This window comes from Narcine bancroftii, chromosome 3 (assembly GCF_036971445.1).
Source record: "Narcine bancroftii isolate sNarBan1 chromosome 3, sNarBan1.hap1, whole genome shotgun sequence".
Lineage (NCBI taxonomy): Eukaryota > Metazoa > Chordata > Chondrichthyes > Torpediniformes > Narcinidae > Narcine > Narcine bancroftii.
This window is the reverse complement of record NC_091471.1, coordinates 273,513,102-273,536,626: the sequence shown is the minus strand read 5'-3', so window position 1 is coordinate 273,536,626 and position 23,525 is coordinate 273,513,102. Positions and strand designations below refer to the sequence as shown.

General features: G+C 40.7%; 1 protein-coding gene across 1 annotated transcript in view; it reads right to left on the bottom strand.

Moving 5' to 3' along the window:
* hcn2b (hyperpolarization activated cyclic nucleotide-gated potassium channel 2b) overlaps positions 1–23,525 on the bottom strand; it is a 75,756-nt gene that overhangs the window by 31,331 nt on the left and 20,900 nt on the right. The window contains exons 3-4 of the mRNA XM_069922970.1: positions 17,182–17,343; positions 10,627–10,845 (exon numbers count right to left, since the gene is read on the bottom strand). Coding sequence (XP_069779071.1) covers positions 10,627–10,845; positions 17,182–17,343 — 381 coding nt within the window. The remainder of the gene's footprint in view (positions 1–10,626; positions 10,846–17,181; positions 17,344–23,525) is intronic.

The window sequence follows — 23,525 nt, the reverse complement described above, 5'->3', positions numbered from 1 at the left end:
GAAAGGAATTTGTCAAGTGTGCTGGAGAGAACATCCAGCACGTTTGTGTATTGTGTTTGACTCCAGCATCTGCAGACTTTCTTGTTTAAAGGAATTGTTGATGTTTCCAGTCAAACTGTTGCATCGACTCTGTGTCCTTTTCAGACCCTAGTGTTGGAATTATTCAGGAGTTATGGAATTATGAGGATAGCAGGCATTAGCATCAATGAGAATCAGTGTTCAAAAGAAAAATTATTTGCAGTTCTATTATTACTTGATTGAACCCAATTATCTGGTGTGGGATTATAAATGCAGGGGAAGACAGTGCATTAACCCTTTGGACTCTGGACATTTCTAACCTTTCATAATATATACTATGCACTGGGTTCATAGTTAAACTAAAGTATGAACACTATTACGAATCAGACAGTGGTTGGATATAAAGCCTGTCCCGGAAACAAGGGACACGGAGTATCTGTACTTGTTGGTAGTTCCCCAAAAACAGGGACACCGAATATAAAGGGTTAATGTCCATGATCCTCATTGAAAACCTTACAGTGTGCTACAATGACATTTATCTTTTCAAACTAGCATCCTTGCCTCACTTTAGTTGCCAGGATTAAGAAGCATATACCCTCCTGAATCTGTTCAGTGTGGGAGTGAACGAATTGCCTGCATCTCCATTTTTATTTCCGTTAATCTTGGAAATTAGATATTTGAGTCAGCTTTGAGATTTTGAAATTTCCTGATCCCACTCACCCAAGAATTACATGTCGGCAGGATTTAACATTCCCCTCCATCTTTCTTTTGATTCCATGGAATTGTTTTTTTTTTCTCCCAGGAGCAGGACTGGTCATCAACTTAAAATGGCGCTTGTTCAAATTCATCCCTTCATACCATAAGTTCCAGATTCCATCTGAGTCAGATCCCTTCTAAACCTCTTACCCCTTACCCTAACCTAAACTTCTAAATTTGGAGACCTCTGCACTGAGGAAACATTTCCTACAATCAGTGGTCTCCCCAATGTTTAGTAGTCAGTGTGTGCAAAAATCTTATGTTGTGCAATTTTTTTTCCTGTGACCAAAATGTGTAAGCACTGAATGTTTATGCAAATGTAAACTTGAAATTGTTTCAAGATCATTTTGGCCCAGCTGATCTCTCATGGCTGATAAAACTGTACTGGCATGTTTTAATGTAGTACAAGAATGAAGTAGAATAAGTATAATTATTAATTACTACATTATTTTAGGTAACTAACCTTTTGTGTGCACATTAATTTCTTTTGTGCCCTGGTTGCAAAATGTCTGCACCCACATGTGTGCACCTTAGAGGGAACAGTCTACAATCTACTCCATCTCTACCCCTAATAATTTTGTACAATTCTGTCCGGTTTCCCCCCCCCCCCACCCCACCACCACCAGTATCCTCCACTCTAAAGAAAACAAAGCCAAAATGCCCAATTTCTCCCTACCACTGAAATATCCTGCCCCCAAGCAACACCTGTTCTGTCCCTTCTCCACTGTAATCACTTTACCTTTCACCACAATTTTGAAAGCTAACCCTAAGATTCACAATCAGATGCTAAGAATCAAATGAATACATCAATCAATGATGACTCCCTTGACTCTATGCCTTTGCAACTCATCACAGCTTCTGTCATTAATAAATGTCCATATTTGCAAAATGTATCCTGTTCTGTAATTTATGAAACAAAGAACAAATTGTCTACAAATTTAGAACTGGCAAAATATTGTCATATGTTCATAAAATTCTAGAGTACAAAAAAAAGCTATTATGTTCAACTTGTCCACGTTGACCAAACTAGTATTGATGAAGGGGCTCAAGCCTAAAATGTTGATTATGTACCTTTATCTTTGTATATAAAGTTCTCTGTTTGACCTGCTGAGTTTCTCCAGTGTTGTGTTTTTACTTCAACTCCAGTGTCTGCAAACTTTTGTGTTTTATTCCAAGTACCATTTGACTGTGTTTGGCCCATATCCCTTTAACCCCTCCCATCCATTGACCCATTGAAATGCCTTTTAAACATTATTACGAGCTCCCATTTCATTTTGGGGTGACTGCCACTTTAAGAGTTAACAAATCAAGCTGCAAACATGCACCATTTTGGAGAGACTGGGTCAACAACTCATACAGCATGTACCAACTTCACCACTTTTGAAGAGAGGAAATGTGTTGCTATCCCAGGGACACAGGTGGAGAGAGTCATGTGAGGGAAAGGAGCAGCACACTTTGCGATCAGCATCTATCTGAAGGAACCCTGTGCTGGAATGGCTCTGTGTGGTGTTGGACAATTTGGCTGATTCTCCCTGTCAGGAGAATAGTTATTGAATTCTACTATGACCAAAACGGCAATGAGGAAGGAGACAAGAGAAAGCTAGATCAACTCTTTGAGTGGTGTCGCAACAACTTAATCCATGCAGTACAAGGAAATTAGACGCCAACAGTAGCTGTTGCTTTAGACGCAGAGAAAGCCTTTGACGGGGAGAATGGAATTATTTATTCAAAATATAACAGAGGTTCAACCTCTGACAGAGAGATGGAGAGGATGACCAAGTGTAGGTTCTTGGGAGTCACTATTACGCATTTAAATATTTTGCTCACAGTCCCAATCCTTTACCTTGGAAAATGTTTGCTTTCTTGGGATCTATGCTAATTCATTGGAAATAGTTATTTATATTGCTGGATTTTTAGTTTGGCATGGGTATCCCATCAAGGGAATCCTCAACAAAGAGCTCAAATATTATAACGGTGAAAAAAAAGCTCTGATTATTATTTGGAAAGGTTCAAATTAGGTGGGATCATCAAATATTCCCTGTTTTTCTCCTTTTGTTGATGTTTTTGACATTCCCTTAGTACTTTAGAATAGCCATTCTCATCAGGGCCCAACCCCCCCCCAATGGAAGGGGGGGGGGGACACAGCCATTTAAATAAAAGCCTTGCTTTCTTTTCAGCTCACGTACGTAAATAATTTTTTTTGTGTAGTTGGTAGGAAAGAAAATCAGAAGAAACCAAAACTTGACTTTCACAGGGAAGAGGGCCACTGAACTTAGAGCAGAGTCCTAAGGGGGCGGGGGGGAGGGGGTGTGGGGGGAAAGGTTGATAAAGGCTGTTTTTCACCATTTTTCTGATAACATTAGTTATTTGTGTTGGTATCTCTTACCAGCAGTTTGTCATTGACAAACAATGACCTTCACAGGCGAGTACTGACAGCTGTGATGTTGTGACTAAAAAAATACAACCAGAAATAACCTGTGGTTAATTCAGAGAAATTAACCGAAATTATGTCAGAAGGTTTCAGTCTGAGAGAGGCAATGATACAATTCGAGATTCTGGTAATGAAATAAACCACTCCCAATTAACTGGTCAATATCAAAATTCATACCATATAACTGAAGAAAACTCACAGTCAACCATTAATTTCCCCAAAATATACTCTTTGCAAACAAACCAATGTGATTAAATGATGCATTGGCTGAAAGTAAAGTAGATCAGCAAGATTTTGATAGTATTCAATTCTGGACAAGAACACATGTTGCATTCTGAGCTAAATCCTGAGCCAGAATGTCCTTAAGATTACAAGTCAAATGCTCAATGAGTGGTGTAATTCAGGGCTGTCCTTGTGGGCTCCACATAACTTTATCCCCACAAAGTGAGAAGTAATCATCAAATAAAGGTTCTAAAATCCTGACCAGTTTACACTTCGAGCAAGTATAAATTCATCTGAGATTCATTTTCTCTTTTTAAAAAGTCTCCTGCTGGCAGGTTTCTTGAATGGATATCACTTCCTCTCGGCCCACAGCACCACCATTTGCTTCACTCAATCTCTCTTGGACTTGTGGATATCTCCTTTCTCCTTTCTGCCCTTCACCTTCAATTTAAAAACGTTTCATTGTTAACCTTGACACAAACTGATATTCTAATATGTTCTGTTTTCATTTCTTAAATTGTCAGTTTGGTTAAATTTGCAATGTTGTCCTTTCTAACCAAACGTTTGATGCAATTCAAATTTAAATTTAGACATACAGCACAGTAACAGATCCTTTCAGTCCACGAAGCCGTGCTGTCCAATTACACACAATTGACCTGCAACCCCCGTACATTTTGAACGTTGAACTGGAGCACCCAGAGGAAACCCAAGCAGACACAGGAAGAATGAACAAACTCCTTATGGACAGCACAGGATTTGAACACCAGTTGCTGGCATTGTAACAGTGTTGTTCTAACTGCTCTACTAACCATGCTCCCATGTCTTATCAAGAAATGTTAGCAACTAGTATCAAACATTATCCGAATCGGTGAGATTTCTTTTACTTTAGAGTTTATATTTCAGGTGAAGACCCTTTATCAGCTTAAAGCTAGGTCAAAAATTAAATGTTCCATTGGCAGTGCTGTGGGCCGAGAGGAAGTGATATCCATTCAAGCACATTTTTTTTCTCTTCAGTTCAAATTGAAGACACCAGCCCATTCATAAAAATACTTGGACTTAGAAGATGCATATTTTTGTAATTGATGTTTTATGCTTGATTTAATTTTGGAAAGCCATGAAATCAAAATTGTCACCTGTCACTATTACTGAAAAGGAGTAACTGGCAGATAGCTGCGATTTCCACTGATGTCTGAGCAGGTGATGTCTGGGCCTGATGTCCTGCTCACCCAGGAAAAGTGCATGCGTAATTCATCACCTCTCCTTTCTCGGTGTAGTGATCACTGCATGGCCACTGTCTAATTTGCCAGGCAGGAGGTCACTGAAAAAGGCCTCTCCTACACTACTGCATTTGTAACAACAGCTTCTCGTCGGTGTCCCCCGCCTTCACTGAGTTTGACTGGATGCGTAGACTGGGCTCGTTAGCCTTGGTTTGTTGTCGTCGTAAGAGAAGGAAAAACTCTGATTTCAAACCCAGGCAGATGGGGCTCGTTAGCCTTGACAGGCCATCCATCTAGGAAAAGGACACTCCAATGTAACACCTCTGACCCACGGACCTGGCTGTCACTGTTCTAGCTTGCTTGGCTGTAGAGATAAACCCCAGGTGTAAAGGATAGGGCCAGTACTGCACAGACTGCACTCCATCTAAAAAATCCATTGTGCAGTTGTGCTGGCTCAAAGGATAGGCCATGTCTACGATCTTTCCAAAATCTTCATTCGCGAAGCCAAGCCACGATGTATTAGCGGGACCATATTCTTGAAATCTAAGACATTGCTGGAATACAACAGGGTCTTAGCAGTCTAGAGATATAATTTCCTCATACAGCCATCTTGATTATTCAGTGTGATGGAGAGCAGACCTTGCTTCTCAAACATTCCGAAACATCAAAACCAGATCTATCTAGTTAAAAGTTTTTGTCAACTCGCTGGTGTACATTACTACTGTCTCAATAAGCTTCAGTAGTATTTATAAGGATTCTTACATTGCACAATAATTATCACTGATTATTTGTTTTCTGTATTTGGCAAGTCAGTTTTGTTTACATTTCCCTCTTTTGAATATGTATCCTTTTCTTGAGTGCATTTACCCTACCAATCAGTAGAAATTCTGCCTGGCCCGTAAGAAAAAGAATCTCAGGGTTGTATGTGATGTCAAGTATGTACTCTGACAATAAATTTAAACTTTGAAAAGTTTAATCTCTTTTTTACTTCTCTTTCAAGATTCTGAGAATTGCTACACTCTTGTTGTAATTAATATATTCCTCCTGTACAGTATCTTCTGGAGGTAGGATTTTAAGTCTAGAGGCATAAGGTTTTGAAACATGCTCATGGGTTTCTGAAACCTCTCACAGCTGGCAAGTTGACAGTCTACAGTAGTACAAGGCAAGAGCTCGTCCCAGGAGTAATTCACAGTCTACAGGTAGCCAGCCTTTCTAGCCATTCTTTGACACTGAAAGCAGCCCAGATTACTGCTGGAAATAAAATAGAAATTGTTGGGACACATTTAGCAGATCACCTCGCTCCTGTAGAAAGAGAAATTGTTCCCATCTCCGTTAACTGTGTTTCTCTTTACACAGACGGTGATTCAAATGGTAGTTCGCCAGCCTTGTTCAGTTTTGTTTTAAAGCCCGTTCATGTTATGTTTTCATTTTTTATTAAGTTGTCGTGCTTGAATTTGGAGACCAAAGAGTTTAGTATTGATGCCTTAAAAATCCTATATTAGATAACCGAATCTGTTGATAGTAGTAATGCTCTGTGAATCACCCAACTCACTATATAAAACATATCTGTGAACAGCTTTCCAAATAGCACAAGTCATACCTCAAATATGCCACATATGTTTTCAGCAGAATTCATTATCCAAAATATGACACAGCTCAATCGAAGGTCTACAATGGTAGCTGTACTTGGCATTATCATAATCTTAGTAATTTCTTTTTTAAAGAATAATGACAAAATAAAATCACTAACTATTGGTTTAATCTTTAAAACTATCAATAATCGCATATTGAAACTAGTCCAGTCCTCGAGACCCAACTGGTGCCAAGAGATAGAAAATCCAGACAATAGAAATGGTCGTCTCAGCAGAAGAACTGTTCTAAATATAGATACTCTCAGGGTTATGCAAGGGTTCCAAGAGCTGTTGTTAATCTAAAGTTTCTATAGGTCAGTCATTCTGTAGGCAGAGGTCACTGTCAAGTTGCACAAGTAAGTTAATTAGCAACAGGTTAATACAGATCATAGTTAATTTTAGATCATGGTTAGATTTGACTTAGAATTAGTTAACGAGTACAGAACCATCCTATAGTTACAAATTCAAAACAAGAGGACGATGGGAGTAGCTGAACTAAAGAGTTTCAACCTGAACGAAGTGAGCAGATGATGTACCTTTGCAATGACATCAGCTCAGCAGGTACAACAGGTAACCATGGGATCTTTTCCATTGAGTTGACAAAGCAAACTGGACCACCGTTGACTGCCTCATCCAAAAGGAAACAATTCTGACAGCGCAACATCTTTAGTACCAAAACTCCGCATTCATTATTTATTTAAACCTTTGAAATTGAATCCAAGTGCATCACTACTGAGCTAAACTTGACACTTTAGCAACTCAGCATAAAAAAAAAGATTTAATAAGATCAGGGATTCCACTGGATCTCCTTGAAGGCTTTTGTTGATCAGTGACAGTTCTGAACACAATCTTATCACCCACTGCGGCACAAATATAAAACTAATTTACTTGTACATTTTAGAATTGTCAGATTACTCAGATGAGTGGCCTTTGGGATTCTTGTTTTTACTTTTTCATTATTGACCTATTACATTTCTGTTTTTAAAAAAAATTAGAACCAAAACACAATTATTCTGGGAAGTTTGTTCCAGTGCATTTTATAGAATTAACTGAAATGTGATCATGAGTTAGGTTCAGCTGTTTGCTGTGCTTCTTGGCAAACATTCATGGCATCAGAGTCCAATTAAACTACTGGAGCATACAAGGAGTTCTGGTGGAGCCACAGAAGGTCAGATGCAATGACGCCTGGCAAATCAAATCGTCTCCATTAGAAAAGATATGCTGGGTGATCTTTATATTTTAGATGGTGATTCAGCAACTTTGAAATTCTGACTTTGAAAAAGGACTGAATTAAACCTCCATGTTCTCGCTCTTTATTAGCACTCCTCTCCTGAGTACAGATTTAACAAGAACATAAGGAATGACAGCAGGGTTTAAAGAGTCTGCTCTCTCATTTAATTAGATCATGGCTGAGCCTGCCCATTTCATATTCCATCCCCATATCCGCCAACTACACATCTATCAATCTATGTCTGGAATATAATCAGTCCTCTCAGAAACAGAAGTCCACATTTTCATGTCCACCCTCAAAATCTGACCAGTCTCTTCAGACCATACCTCTCCAGTTGCAGGTGCTCCAGTTTAAGAAGCAAGTGTCTCAGCATCTCTCCTGACAGTCTTTTACAGAAATTCTTGGATAAGATTTCAGCTTCCAACTATAGTCCTATGCCTTAAGCATCTTTTATTCCAATTTGTCATGGTTAGAAAGACTATAAAAAAAAACACCATATCTCCCAAACTAAGGCCACCTGTAAATTGGAGGAACAACACCTAATATTCTGTTTGGGCACTTACCAACCGGATGGCATCAACTTCTCCAGTTTCAGTTAGACCACTTCCCATTCTCCCCTTCTTCCCCATCCCTCCATTTCCTTTCCTCCAGCTCTCCATCCCCTCCCTCTCTGTCCACAGAGCCATCCCCCCCCCCCTGTTTTCTCTTGTGCCCTCCCTCCCTTATCCACCTATCACCTCTTGCCTGTGGGACTGTGCTCCTCCCCTGCCCCTCCCAATCCCCACCATTTTGTTCAGGCACCTGTCTACATTTTACTCGTACCTTGATAAAAGGCTCAAGCCCAAAACATTGGTTGTGTATCATTATCTTTGCTATATAAAGTACTGTTGTATCAGCTCAGTTTCTCCAGCGTTCTGTTTATACTTGCATCATGGTGTCTGCAGTCTCCCATAAGTCGCTCAATGCCAAGTGGCCAAAGAAGGCATCACAGTCAAAAGAATAATGAAACACACACACACACACACACACACACACACACACACACACACATACACACACACTCACTCACTCACTCACTCACTCACTCAAGTGATCAAAGACGAATTTCTCCTCTGTTTATCAGCTGATGGGCTGCTTCCCTTAATTGAACTACTTTAGTAATTGAAGAGTTTCATTTTTGGAATACCCAGAACTCTGTAAATGGTACGTAGAAATACATTCAACTTAGCGTGAAGGATTCTATCGCAGCATGCCGCAAGGAACCAAGGAGGGTCTTTGCATGAATTTCCCAACAGGTTATAAGCCAGGAGGTAATCCTGAAGAACCTGCTTATGCAACACAAAAATTGACGCTGGTCTCCTGTGTTTTGTTGTCGCCAGAGATTTATTAGTAACTATATATTCTAGTACAATTCTTCCCCAGACATCTTTGAGTGTGGTAAATATCAATCACCATTGGAGTGAAGGCCTTTGACCAATCCTTTGGATTGATAATCAGCTCAAACATTACCTGATCAAAACGTATGATTATATGCTAGTTATCAAACTTCAAACATTTGTAGCCTTTCTACGTACATTAGTTTGTTGGCAGCAGTTTTAATATATTTCAGAAGAGTTTTAGTTATGCGACCCTATGAACCTTGATTATGCTACCCACAGTTTACTAATTTCTCTCACATTCATGTACTGATACATTTGCCTGTTTTGCTCCAGAAGGAATAATCTATACTTTCCTGAAATTCATTTTATCCCTCACATATATATTTTACCAGCTCATTTTCCAAGACATATCTTGATTTAATTGCTGCCATCTAACACTTTATTATGTTCAAGTCTGTTTATTATCATCTGATATGTGTACCTTTGCATCAGATAGAGTTCAAGACAGAGGCGTAAAAGAAAATAATTTTAGCGTTTCCACTATTTTAAAATAACATAACCAGCATGTATCTATTGTTCAGCTGTTGGCCAATTTCACATCAATTCACACGCTTCATTTTGGAAAAATGTATCCAAGATTCCATGGGGGCTAAGGTGCACTTTGCATTATGTAAGTTTACATTGCGTGCCACTTCCTTGATAGAATCAATCAGATGGGATCTTCCTCCTGAGAAACCATACTCAGCACTATTTACTTAATTTCTAAGGAGGTCATTTGGCCCATCTAGTCTATGCCTACTCCCAGCAGAGCAATCCCATCATTTCTATGTCCCCCTTTTATTCTGTTCCCCTACAACATAGTGTCTTTTATATGCTTACCAGCCTTCCCAGTTTTGATTATTTTTCCCCTGAGCTGCACCAAAGGTCAAGTTAGAGTAACCACTTGTTTGGAATTTAGGAAATTTAGGAGACTGTTGCAATCACAGGTGAATGTGCAAGGTCCTCACATACTGTCTCCAAGGTCAAAATTGAACACCAAATATATTATAATGAAAATAGAATTTTGGACAGCATCTCTAACTGCTCCAACACCATACCACTCAATTACTAAGTTATTAACCAATTAAAAGTACGTCTATTATGCAATACTTGGGCTAAATACAGTAAAACCCCTGGTATCTTGGTTTCTGGCACCTGTGGGGATTGGTACATGCCAAATAAGTGAATTTTCCGGTGGCTTGAGATCATGTGTTGCGTGATTGATGAACTACCTACTTGGGGGAGAGTCAATTTTAAACTTTCATATTTTCAACCTGTTTATTTTCCACAAATTTTTTTTGCCAGTTGCTCGAGGTTGCCAGTTGGTTGAATTCTGGATAATAGGGGTTTTACTGAACATGGATAAGCTGAGTTTAATATATAATCTTATTTCACACCACGATTTTGTGAAAATATGCAATTATTGATACTATTTCATGTGGGGTTATACTGTTCTCAGATTCACGAAGAATGTGGTAACGCGTAAAAATTATCTGGTGAATGTTGACAGTTGTTTTTCCTCCAAGGCAGCAGGGGGCTCGATACTTGGAGGAATTATCCTTTGCACTCCATTGATGGTTGAACTCAATAAATGGTATCACACAACATAAAGTTCATAAAGGACGAAGCTCCACTTCCAGCTTTGTTTAGATGTCACATAATGTACAATGTTTAGTTGAACTCATTTGTGTAATTATCCTACCTTTTCTTGGTACTGACGGCGGGATGAATCCAAGGACTGGATCAGTGCAGTTGCATGACCAATGAACATGGCATAGCAGGTAGCTCCCACTATCATACTAAGCATAGTTAACCAGATATCAGACATGCTTTCTGGAGCCTGACGACCGTACCCAATGCACAGCATGTGGCTCATCGCTTTAAACAGTGCAAAGGAGTAGAGCTCACTCCAGGAATCATTCTGTGGAGTAAACCATAAGAAAAATGGCAAGTCAATAACAAGTGAGAGTAAACATTAATTAGATTGTCACTTTCCTGTAGTTATGTGTCATGTTTCTACCTTCGTTTGAACCTTTGATATTTGAAAACACTGGACCATTAAGATTTTGCTTCCTGAACACTTTTGGGTGTATTTTATGGATTTTGGGTTGCTGATCATGAAAGCAGCCTTAAAATTTTCCTATCACATAATAGTTTTTAAATTTAACTGATTTTGTCATATTTTAAGTCAACTTCAAGCAGACAAAAACACGAAGTGCAACATGTCATTGAAAATTCATTTTCTCCATTCGCACATGGACGTCTTCCCCGCTGATCTTAGTTCAGTTTGTGACGAACACGGTGAAAGGTTTCACCAGGACATTGTGACCATGGAAAAGTGGTATCAGGGCAACTGGAATTCATCCACGCTGTGATGTGAGAGGCATCAGATGCTGAGTACAGACGAAAATCAGTGGCAATACATTTTTAGGTCAGTTAAACTAATGCAATGTGTCAGCTTCATTATGCGATTAAATATGCTAAGTTCAATAAAAGTTAATTTAGTGTTTCTCCTACACGATATAGAAAATCTGAAATTATCTTTGTTTCACTGGGTTGTATTTGTACAATCAGATGACAATAAACTTGACTTGAATGTTAAAAACAGGGAGAAACAAGAAAATGATCTATTTCTGGGATCTTTAGGTGAAAACTATAACTAGTGCTTTTAGACAGGGATATTTCTCGTTATAATGTATATATCATAAATAAATAATGAAATTTTAAAATCTTCAGGCGCTGCACACCTGAAATAAAAGCAGAAAATTCTGGAAACACTCAGTAGGTCTGACAGCATCTGTGAATAGAAGAACACAAAGATCCCTTATCAAATCTTCCTGAACAGTTTTCTTCTTTCCATAGGTGCTGCCTGGCCTGCTGAATATTTCTAGTAATTTTATAAATAATGAAAACCTAATGATAACACTAGTATGGGGGCCCTCGATACTCCTACAGCAACACTGGAGTGGCGGAATCTAGCTTGAGCCAGAGCAAAAAATAAAACTTTTCCCCAAAGGAACTGGTGGAAATGTTACTCAATGGGACCAAGGTCACTTCTGACTCTACAGAAGTAAAAATAGAATAACTAACCTTTGAAGGAACATACATGAAACATTCTGCCTTTATTGCTAAGCTGAGCTGAAAACATTCTGCCTTTATTGCTGACCCATTTCTTTAGCCAGAGGGTCATGAACTTGTTGCCACAGGCAGCTGTGGAAGTGAGGTCATTGAGTATATTTAAGGCAGAGATTGACAGATTAGTCAGGGCATCAAGGGTTATGGAGAGATAGGTGGGGAGTGGGGCTAAGTGGATGATGGATCAGTTTGATTAGAATGGCAGACCAGACTCAATGAGCCGAATGGCCAAATTCTGCTCCTTTATCTTGTAGTCTTGTGAAAAGGGTACAGATGCTGGAATTTGGAGAAAACATCAAAACAATTTTCTAGTCAACTCAATGGATTGAGGAGAATCATTTGGAGGAAGCATTTCAGGTCCCTTTAAGTTTCAAGTTGCCCTCAGGTCCACTTTAAATTTTTCCCCTCTCGCCTTTCATTTTAGACTCCCTACCTATGCCTATTTATCTATGTCTCCCCACGATCTTGTATTTCTCTATAAGGTCACCCTTTAACATCCTGAATTCCATGGAGAAAAGTCCTAGCCAATCCAGCTACATCAGTAGTTTTTAAACTGCCCCCTAAACTTACATTCCACTTTAAGTAATCCCTGTGCCATCGGTGCTCTGTGATTAGTAAGGGATTGCTTTTGGTGGTATGTGAGTGGAAAGGGAAGTTTGAGAATCACTGCTCTAGATCCAATTGTTACTGAAATATTTTACTTGAGAAAAATTGTCACTGGCCGATTTCCTTTGGAGTTATGAAACCATGCACATAACAAGTCGATGAAGTAAAACAGTAAAACAGTGGTTTTCAAACTTTTTTATTTTCACTCACATACCACAAGTAATCCCTTATTAATTACATAGTACCTATGGCATAGGGGTTTCTTAAGGTTGTATATAAGTTTGGGGGTGGGAGCAGTTTGTAAACTACTGAGCTACACCTTTTTAACTTCAGCCAGCCTGTCCTAGTTACATTCTCATGAATCTTTTCTACATCTTTTCAAGCTTAATGAAGTCTTTCCTTGAGCCAGGTGATAGGAAATGCACACAATATCCCAAATGTGGTCTCACTATCATTTTATACAGTTGCAACATGACATTCCTAATCCTGTACTTAATACCCTGGCCAATGAAGGCAAGGTTTAAGTTCCTTTATTATCTTGTATAGAAAACACATTTGTTTGCCTGTAAAGGCACACAGAGTAGTACCACTAGTCCAGTGACTATACGAAGAAGAGAAAGAGAAGGAAGTCTTTTCAGAAACATTGAGTGTCTATGGAAACTGTGCACATAACAAGTCAATTAGGTACAATTAAAACAGTGGTTTTCAAACTTTTATTTCTGCTCACCTACCACCTTAAGCAACCCCTTACTAATCACAGAGCACCTATGGCATAGGGATTGCTTAAGGTGGTAGATGAATGGAAATATAAAGTTTGAAAACCACTGATTTAGAGCCTTAGAATACCTTCTTCATTGTCCGCTACACCATCGATTTTGGTGTCATTGAGCTTCTTCATTGTCCGCTACACCATCAATTTTGGTGTCATTGACCTTCTTCATTGTCCGCTACACCATCAATTTTGGTGTCATTGACCTTCTTCATTGTCCGCTACACCATCAATTTTGGTGTCATTGACCTTCTTCATTGTCCGCTACACCATCAATTTTGGTGTCATTGAGCTTCTTCATTGTCCGCTACACCATCAATTTTGGTGTCATTGACCTTCTTCATTGTCCGCTACACCATCAATTTTGGTGTCATTGACCTTCTTCATTGTCCGCTACACCATCAATTTTGGTGTCATTGGCCTTCTTCATTGTCCGCTACACCATCAATTTTGGTGTCATTGACCTTCTTCATTGTCCGCTACACCATTAATTTTGGTGTCATTGGCCAAGTCACTAGTTATGCTCAATACTTTTTCATCCAAGTTGTTATTATGGATGACAAACAACACCCAGCACCAATTTCTGTAGCACACCACTGCTCACAGGCCTTCCCTCAGCGATACCTAGCTATTGGTTAGTGACCATATATATTTGAATGGGTTTGCCAACTCACAGAAAAATGAATAAGTGAAAGCAAACAGTTTGTTTTGATCTCCTTAATTTTAATTAATATTCATGTTTTAACTAATTTACACATTAATTGTGTTTTAAAATACATTTACCGCATATTTCAGCACATGAGATAACCTTCGGATAAGACGAGTCCCCCAATTTCAGTCTGAATTTTATGATTTTATCATATATCGTGTGTATAACCCCCTCCCAAAAAAAAACATGCGTTGACTGAGCTGTTGGGTGTGGCCAGAAGGAAGGTGGGTGCTATCATGGAGCCTCCAGCAAAGCGAAGCAAGTGTGAAGCAAGTTTTAAGTTAAAAGTCATTGAAGTGGCCACGGATTCTACCGAATGCGCCGCTGCGAGGACATTTGATGTGGCCACGGATTCTACCGACTGCGCCGCTGCGAGGACATTTGATGTGGCCACGGATTCTACCGACTGCGCCGCTGCGAGGACATTTGATGTGGCCACGGATTCTACCGACTGCGCCGCTGCGAGGACATTTGATGTGGCCACGGATTCTACTGACTGCGCCGCTGCGAGGACATTTCATGTAGCCAGGGATTCTACTGACTGCGCCGCTGCGAGGACATTTGATGTGGCCACGGATTCTACCGACTGCGCCGCTGCGAGGACATTTGATGTGGCCACGGATTCTACTGACTGCGCCGCTGCGAGGACATTTGATGTAGCCAGGGATTCTACTGACTGCGCCGCTGCGAGGACATTTGATGTGGCCACGGATTCTACCGACTGCGCCGCTGCGAGGACATTTGATGTGGCCACGGATTCTACTGACTGTGCTGCTGTGAGGACATTTGAAGTGGCCACGAATTCTACCGACTCCGCCGCTGCGAGGACATTTGATGTAGCCAGGGATTCTACCGACTGCGCCGCTGCGAGGACATTTGATGTGGCCACGAATTCTACCGACTCCGCCGCTGTGAGGACATTTGATGTGGCCACGGATTCTACTGACTGCGCCGCTGCGAGGACATTTGATGTAGCCAGGGATTCTACCGACTGCGCCGCTGCGAGGACATTTGATGTGGCCACGAATTCTACCGACTCCGCTGCTGTGAGGACATTTGATGTAGCCAGGGATTCTACCGACTGCGCCGCTGCGAGGACATTTGATGTGGCCACGAATTCTACCGACTCCGCTGCTGCGAGGACATTTGATGTAGCCAGGGATTCTACCGACTGCGCCGCTGCGAGGACATTTGATGTGGCCAGGGATTCTACCGACTGCGCCGCTGCGAGGACATTTGATGTGGCCACGGATTCTACCGACTGCGCCGCTGCGAGGACATTTGATGTGGCCACGGATTCTACCGACTGCGCCGCTGCGAGGACATTTGATGTGGCCACGGATTCTACCGACTGCGCCGCTGCGAGGACATTTGATGTGGCCACGGATTCTACTGACTGTGCTGCTGTGAGGACATTTGAAGTGGCCACGAATTCTACCGACTCCGCCGCTGCGAGGACATTTGATGTAGCCAGGGATTCTACCGACTGCGCCGCTGCGAGGACATTTGATGTGGCCACGAATTCTACCGACTCCGCCGCTGTGACGACATTTGATGTGGCCATGGATTCTACTGACTGCGCCGCTGCGAGGACATTTGATGTAGCCAGGGATTCTACCGACTGCGCCGCTGCGAGGACATTTGATGTGGCCACGAATTCTACCGACTCCGCCGCTGTGAGGACATTTGATGTAGCCAGGGATTCTACCGACTGCGCCGCTGCGAGGACATTTGATGTGGCCACGAATTCTACCGACTCCGCTGCTGCGAGGACATTTGATGTAGCCAGGGATTCTACCGACTGCGCCGCTGCGAGGACATTTGATGTGGCCAGGGATTCTACCGACTGCGCCGCTGCGAGGACATTTGATGTGGCCACGGATTCTACCGACTGCGCCGCTGCGAGGACATTTGATGTGGCCACGGATTCTACCGACTGCGCCGCTGCGAGGACATTTGATGTGGCCACGGATTCTACCGACTGCGCCGCTGCGAGGACATTTGATGTGGCCACGGATTCTACCGACTGCGCCGCTGCGAGGACATTTGATGTGGCCACGGATTCTACCGACTGCGCCGCTGCGAGGACATTTGATGTGGCCACGGATTCTACCGACTGCGCCGCTGCGAGGACATTTGATGTGGCCACGGATTCTACCGACTGCGCCGCTGCGAGGACATTTGATGTGGCCACGGATTCTACCGACTGCGCCGCTGCGAGGACATTTGATGTGGCCACGGATTCTACCGACTGCGCCGCTGCGAGGACATTTGATGTTACTGAGAAGATGGTAAGAGAGCAGATTATACCAGTAGCTTAAAAACTTTTCTAGACTGGGGTTTGAGTGGTTTATGGAAGCAATCAAGTGGTGTTTTGAGTAAAATTTTAAGGTCATGTTTTTGGATCTGTTTTGTAAGATGACCCCCGTTTTTGGGTTCTTCAAGGGTCATCTTCTACACTGAGATATACAGTACTTTAACTTTTAAAAAATGCCTTTAAATTAAAATATATTTCAGCTCTTTCTAATGGTAGAATATAGCAGCCCTGAGTCAGGCAATTTAGTTCATATGTTCATGCCAACGTTTACCTTCTCATGAGCCATATGCCTTCAGGGTCCTGGTCACTTCCTGAAGAAACTACCTAATACTTCCTAAAATATGTATTGTATGTTACTTCAAAATCAATGTTGCTGCTTTCATTTGGGTTTTTTTCCTCAATTATCTTCCAATTGTGCTTCTGCCCTAGCCCACCCCTGAAATCACCGCATCCCCTGCTTAATCCATCATAATATGTTGACTATGACGTGCTACAGATCTGAAGACCCAATATCAAGTCACTCCTTAGCGATTGATCTTGGTGCAAAAAAGATTTCAGTTACTCAAATCCTTGCACTTTCCTGCCATGATTGGTGCTATTCAAAAGCTAAAATAAAACAACTGTTTGTCTAACATCTCATTGCACAAAAGAAATAACCAGTGTTAGGTGACATCACCAAAGGTAAGCTAAGATGACAAAGTGATGCCAGCTTTGTACTCACCACCATATTATTTAAAGACACCCAACAGTCATTTGGAAAATCTTGGAGTAATGGCACGAGAAACTGCAGGCATCCATCCCAGTGGCATAGGAGAAGCATCATTCCAATAAGATTGAATATTCTCATCACTGCACTAGCCAGGTCATAGGTCATGTGGAAGATCTTTGGCAGGAGAAAAAAGTGCAGTTATAAATACCGTCTTTGCTTTCATGCTCTTTACCATTTCAACATGCGATATAATTGGAAATTAAAATGCAAATGTGGGGGGGGGGGGGAAAGTTGCAAAATTTACAGATATTATGATTTGACAATGATTAAACAAGCCCGACAGCGGTTTATTTGCTTAATTAATGGATGCTCAACTCACAGAGATACTCAGAAGCATTTATCAATTTCGACAAAGTCAAACAAAATAGAACATTTTGCAAATGGTGTGCACAATAATTTAATGATGTTGCGTGAATGGGGTGAAGTAATGTTATTCAGTAAATGTTTTTAATTTCAACAAAAGTAATTTTCAATCCATGATTGAGGACTGATTCAGAACTAACATTAGTCTATTACATTCATTGCAACATTATTCCAAATTGCTATAAAATTTACCATTGTTACTTTGCTTCTAAATATTCTAAGCATGGACATGAAGGGAATTAGTTGAAGTTCTTCAGTTCAAATTCAAGTAAAAGTCTATAGTTTCCTCCGGCAGCTCATTCCGGATACAAAATAGAGAGAGTGCAGAGAAGGTTCACGAGAATGTTGACAGGATTTCAGGGTCTGAGTTACAGGGAAAGGTTGTGCGGACTGGGGCTTTTTTCTCTGGAGCGTAGAAGATTGAGAGGGGACTTGATAGAGGTGTTTAAGATTTTAAAAGGGACAGACAGAGTAAACGTGGATAGGCTTTTTCAATTAAGAAAGGGGGAGATTCAAACTAGAGGACATGGTTTAAGATTGATGAAAATTATAAGGGGAACATGAGGGGAAATTTCTTTACGCAGAGGGTGGTGGGGATGTGGAATGAGCTTCCGGCAGACGTGGTCGAGGTGGGATCATTGGTTACATTTAAGGAAAGACTGGATCGTTACATGGATAGGATGGGACTAGAGGGGTATGGACCGGGTGCTGGTCAGTGGGACTAGGAGGGTGGGGATTTGCTATGGCATGGACTAGTAGGGCCGAACTGGCCTGTTCTAAGCTGTAAGTGGTTATATGGTCATATGGTTATATGGACCTCACTCTGAATGAAAATGTTGCCTGTCTCCCCTCTCAGCTTAAATCTATGTCCTCTAGTTCAATGAAATTAGCAGATCCTCGGTTCTTGTGCAGTACACAAAAGTGCTGGGGGGATCTCATCCATCGGAGTCGACGTTTCAGGAGGGCTGAAAATCAGGCAGATTCCCAAATTGAAAGGTAAAGTGGGGGGTTGGGGGGGGGGAATGAGGGAGGAGCACTGGTTAACAGGTAATAGGCGAATACAAGTGAGGGAATAAGCAAAGAAAGAAGCTGAGAAGTGATGGGGAGAGGGCAGAGGGCTAAGAATAACACTGAAAAGAGAAGGAAGGGACGGGGTCGGGAGTCAGAGGAAGGGAGAGAGAGAGATGAGGGAAAGGGGGGGCGGTCTAATAGAAATTGGAGAGACTAGTATTATGCAAAATGGCTGGAAACTGCCAAGACGCAATGTAAGGTGTTGATCCAATTTATAGTTAGGCTCAACCTGGCCGTACACGAGGCTATGGATTGACATATCAGTGGGGCAAGAGGGTGTGGAATTGAAGTGGTTGGGCATTGGGAGGTCCTTGTTGTTGCTGCAAACAGATTTAAAGTGCTTGGCAAAGCATCTCCCACTCTGCGTCCAGTCTCCCTGATGGACCCCTGCAGATACAGGCTGGATGCAGAGTAGGAGATCTCTTCATTAAGCACCTGATAGAATAATAGTAAAGGATTCCTTTCTGAAACGTGTAAACATTTTTAAGTTGAGTTTGTGATGGAAAAATATTGGCTGGAGACAGTTCCACATGCTCTTTTTTAATGATAGTTATACTTGTTCCACCCACCTGAAAAACACATCTTTTTTTTTTGGGTTGGATATAGAAAGTCTTGTGCATTTTGTGAGAGTTAGTAAACCATCAGTTAACATCAAGAATGTATCTGAAGCGAACTCTTCAAATTTTGTGAATTAAATTAAATTAGACGTTCAGCACGGTAGCAGGCCCTTCTGGCCCACGAGCCTGTGCGGACTAATTTCAACCAATTAACTATAACCTCCGTACATTTTCAAGGGTGGGAGGTAACTGACCACCCAGAGGAAACCCATGCACATGGGGAAAAACTCCTTATAGACAGTGCCACATTTGAACAAGGTTGCTGGCGCTCTAATAGAGTTGCTCCAACTGCTTCGCTAACTATGATGTTTAAATACAACATTTATGATATTACTCACCAACACAGATACAACTGGAAAAAAAATGTTTTCTGCAGCGATAATTTCTAGGTCACTTCTTTAAATAAAATCTACTGATAAAAAAGCTAGAGGCCCCTCTCATTACTAAATGTGACAAATGGAGAAAGCAAAAAAAGCTCTAGTTGTATCAAGAATCTCAACAATATCTAAGACAAAGCAGTCTTCTGGACTGGTGCCCAACAACCATACTAAATAAACACTTATTCCTTCCAACACCGGTTTGGGGCACACTGTTGACAAAATATATACACCAGGCTACTCCAGCGGCATCCTCCAAGTCTACAACATTACTACCAAGAAGGAGAAGTGTAGCAGGATCATGGAAACTCTGGCCCGCAGGTTCATCTCTAAGTCATCACCACCCTGATTTGGAAGTATAATCAGCTTTCCTTCCTTGTCACTGAGTTCAAATACTTCAACTCCCTTCCTGGCAGTCATATTGCAGCATTTTCACCCGAAAGACTGCAACAGTTCAGAAAAACAGCTCACCGTATTTGTCTCAAGGAAAATAAAAAAATAAGCAACTAAAAATGCTGGTCCTGCCATAATGTTTAAATCCTGAAATTTAAATAAAACAATAGTTCCTTGCTTGCCAATCCCATAATTGGCCATGATAATTTCATTGAGGTGAAACACAAAAGACGGCAAATGCTGCGATTGTAGCAAAAGCACAGAAATGGAGGAGGAACTCATCCAGTCTCTCAGTGTCGATAGGAGGTAAAGATATATTACCGACTGTTCGCGCCTGAGCCCTTCCTCAAGGTCTAGGTAAAAAGCAGGCAGGCACCTGAATTAAAAGGCTGGGTAGAAGGAAAGAAAAGACAAGAAAGGTCTTTTAATTCAGGCGCCTGTCTGCTTTTCACGCATGCCTGAGCCCCCAAACCTCCTATGGACACTATGATTCCTGTAGAGCTTCTCCAGCTTTTCTGTGTTTATGACAGTTTCATTAATCTTGAGAATACAGTGCAACAAATATTTTCAAATGAATGATGAATGGAGCTTTATGAAATACCTTTGTGCACTATTTTGAGATGTTTAAGCCAAATTATCTTAAACATGTTTAATTAATCTATTAAAATAGAACCATAGATCCCTGCAACACAGAAAACAGGTGATTCGGCCCCTCTAGTCTGTGCCAATCATCATCTTGCTTGTCCCACTGACCTGCTCCCATTCCATAACCCTCTAGGCCTCTCCCATCCATGTATCTATCCAATTTATTCTTAAAACACACAATCGAGTCTGCATTCACCACATCATATGGCAGCTCATTCCATACTCCCACCACTCTCTGAGTGAAGAACTTCCTCCTGATGTTCCCCCTAAACCTTTCCCCTTTCAGCTTAAAGCTATGACCTCTCTTATCTGTCTCCCCCAATCTTATTGGAAAAAGCCTACTTGCATTTACTCTGTCTCTACCTCTCATAATCTTGTAAACCTCTATCAAAACTCCCCTCATTCTTCTTCACTCCAGGGAATAAAGTCCTAACCTCTTTAATCTTTCCCAGTAACTCAACTCCTGAAGGCCTGGCAACATCCTAGTTAATCTTCTCTGCACTCTTTCAATTTTATTGCTATCCTTCCTGTAGTTAGGTGCCCAGAACTGCACATATTGTTCCAAATTTGGCCTCACTAATGTTTTAAACAACTTTAACATAACATCCTAACTCCTATACTCAGTACTTTGATTTATAAAGGCTAAGATGCCAAAAGCTTTCTTTACAACCCTGTCCACATATGAGGCCACCTTCAGGGAACAAGGTATCTGTATTCCCAGATCTCTCTCCCTACCATTTACTGTGTACGTCCTACCTAGGTTTGCCCTTCCAAAATGCATAACCTCACACTTGTCTGCATTAAACTCCATCTGTTATTTTTGCCCCAATCTCCCAGGTGTTCCAGATCCCTCTGCAAGCTTTGAAAATATTCCTCACCATCCACAACACCTCCTATCTTTGTGTCATCAGCAAAATTGCTGATCCAATTTACCACATTATCATCCAGATCATTAATATATACAACAAACAACAATGGTCCCAACACAGATCCCTGAGGCACACCACTGGTCATGGGACTCCAGTCTGAGAAGCAACCATCCACTACCACACTCTGTTTTCTCCCACACAACCAATTACGAATCCAGTTTACAACCTCTCCATGAATACCTAGTGTCATAACCTTCTGAACTAACCTCCCATGTGGGACCTTGTCAAAGACTTTACAGAAGTCCATGTAGACAACATTCACAGCCTTTCCTTCATCTACCTTCTTGGTAACCTCCTTGGAAAAACTATACAAGATTCATTAAACACGACCTACCATGCACAAAGCCACGCTGACTGTCCTTAATCAGCCCATGACTGTCCAAATACCTATATATCCTGTCTCTCAAAACACCTCCTAATGATTCAAATGTTAAAAAAAATTGTAGTGTTATTTCAAAGTGGCTAAGAATTAATTTTACATGATTTATTTTAAATCAGTGCAGACTCCATGTAAAGGATGTAAATGGTTTCTGCAGCATCTGAGATCATTGTTGACAACCAATAAATAAATAATTAGTAACAACACAAGGGACATTGGTGATTAGTTTGATGGAAGTTCTGTATCCAACCATCTGAGCTCAATATAAAATGCTTCCTGTCACATCTTCGAATCTCCAACAAGTAACAGTCAAGATCACAACTCATTGATTACATCAATTAGAACAATTGTTACCAACTAACAACCCTTTTAACTTTGTTAGGGACTAAAGAGACTTTTCTAGCACTAACAAAGGAACAGGAGTGGAAAATAATAATAATAATATTAATAAATAATTAATAATATTCAAAATAATACTTTTATTAAATTATTAATAACAGAACATTCTTAATCATCTCTAAACTTAACTATGTGTAAATGCGCGTGTGTGTGTAATTAAAGTCCCACTCTGAAAACTCAGTTTTAAAACTTTATTTTCGTCTTGCTTGAAGGTTTTACATTTTCAGTTCAGAAATAATTATAAAGCGCTTTTAAACATCATATCTTCAGGCCTCTTTAAACTCACAATTCTTTTGATGAGTTGTCCTCGAGAGATATTCTTCAAGCAGAAATTACCATCTCCTGGCCACATATGTATCTCCTATGAAAAGGATAATACAAGTCCTATCTTCCCAGGATCAAATCTTCTTTTGAATGAAGACTTTCGGAATCTGATTTCCAAATGATTAAACTGTCCTCTTTATCTTAAAGAGACCATCAGAAGTAGCTTCTCTTTTGAAATCTACTGATTCTGTGTCCTCCTTTTTGTTAGGATAAACACAAAGGTGGCTTTTCTCTTTTTACAGGAAAAATTACTGCTGCTCAGTTCTGCATCTGAACAGAAGTGAATTTCCTTAAACTGACATCTTTGTCTCTCATGTCAATAAGATATTTCTTTCAAATCTCTCATGTCACATGGTATGTGACATTATTTCTCTCTTTGAAGTTCGTAGGGTCTTTTGACATGGTTGTGCTAAAAGCATTTAACTCCATTTACTCACAGAATCAAAGTAATTAACTTTGTTGGTTCTATTCTGGTTCTGGGCTGTCTGCCCACATGGACACAAAATGGACACAGGTGCTTCTGAGGTAACATCACAAATCCTTTCATCTTCTTGACTCTAACTTCAATCAGCAGCCATTTTATCTCAAACTAGCTCTGTTTTCCATCTCAAAGAACCACGTGTTTTTAAAATGTTAATGTGCTGTCTTAGTGCCCCTGTAACCACCCAAAACTAACCTACTAAACCATATCTAAATAAAATATAGTTTTAACATTAAACTAAGGATTAATCCTAGCACTTTCATTACACAATATAAATACATTTTTTCCATATCAATTAATAAATGTACCAGGCAATTT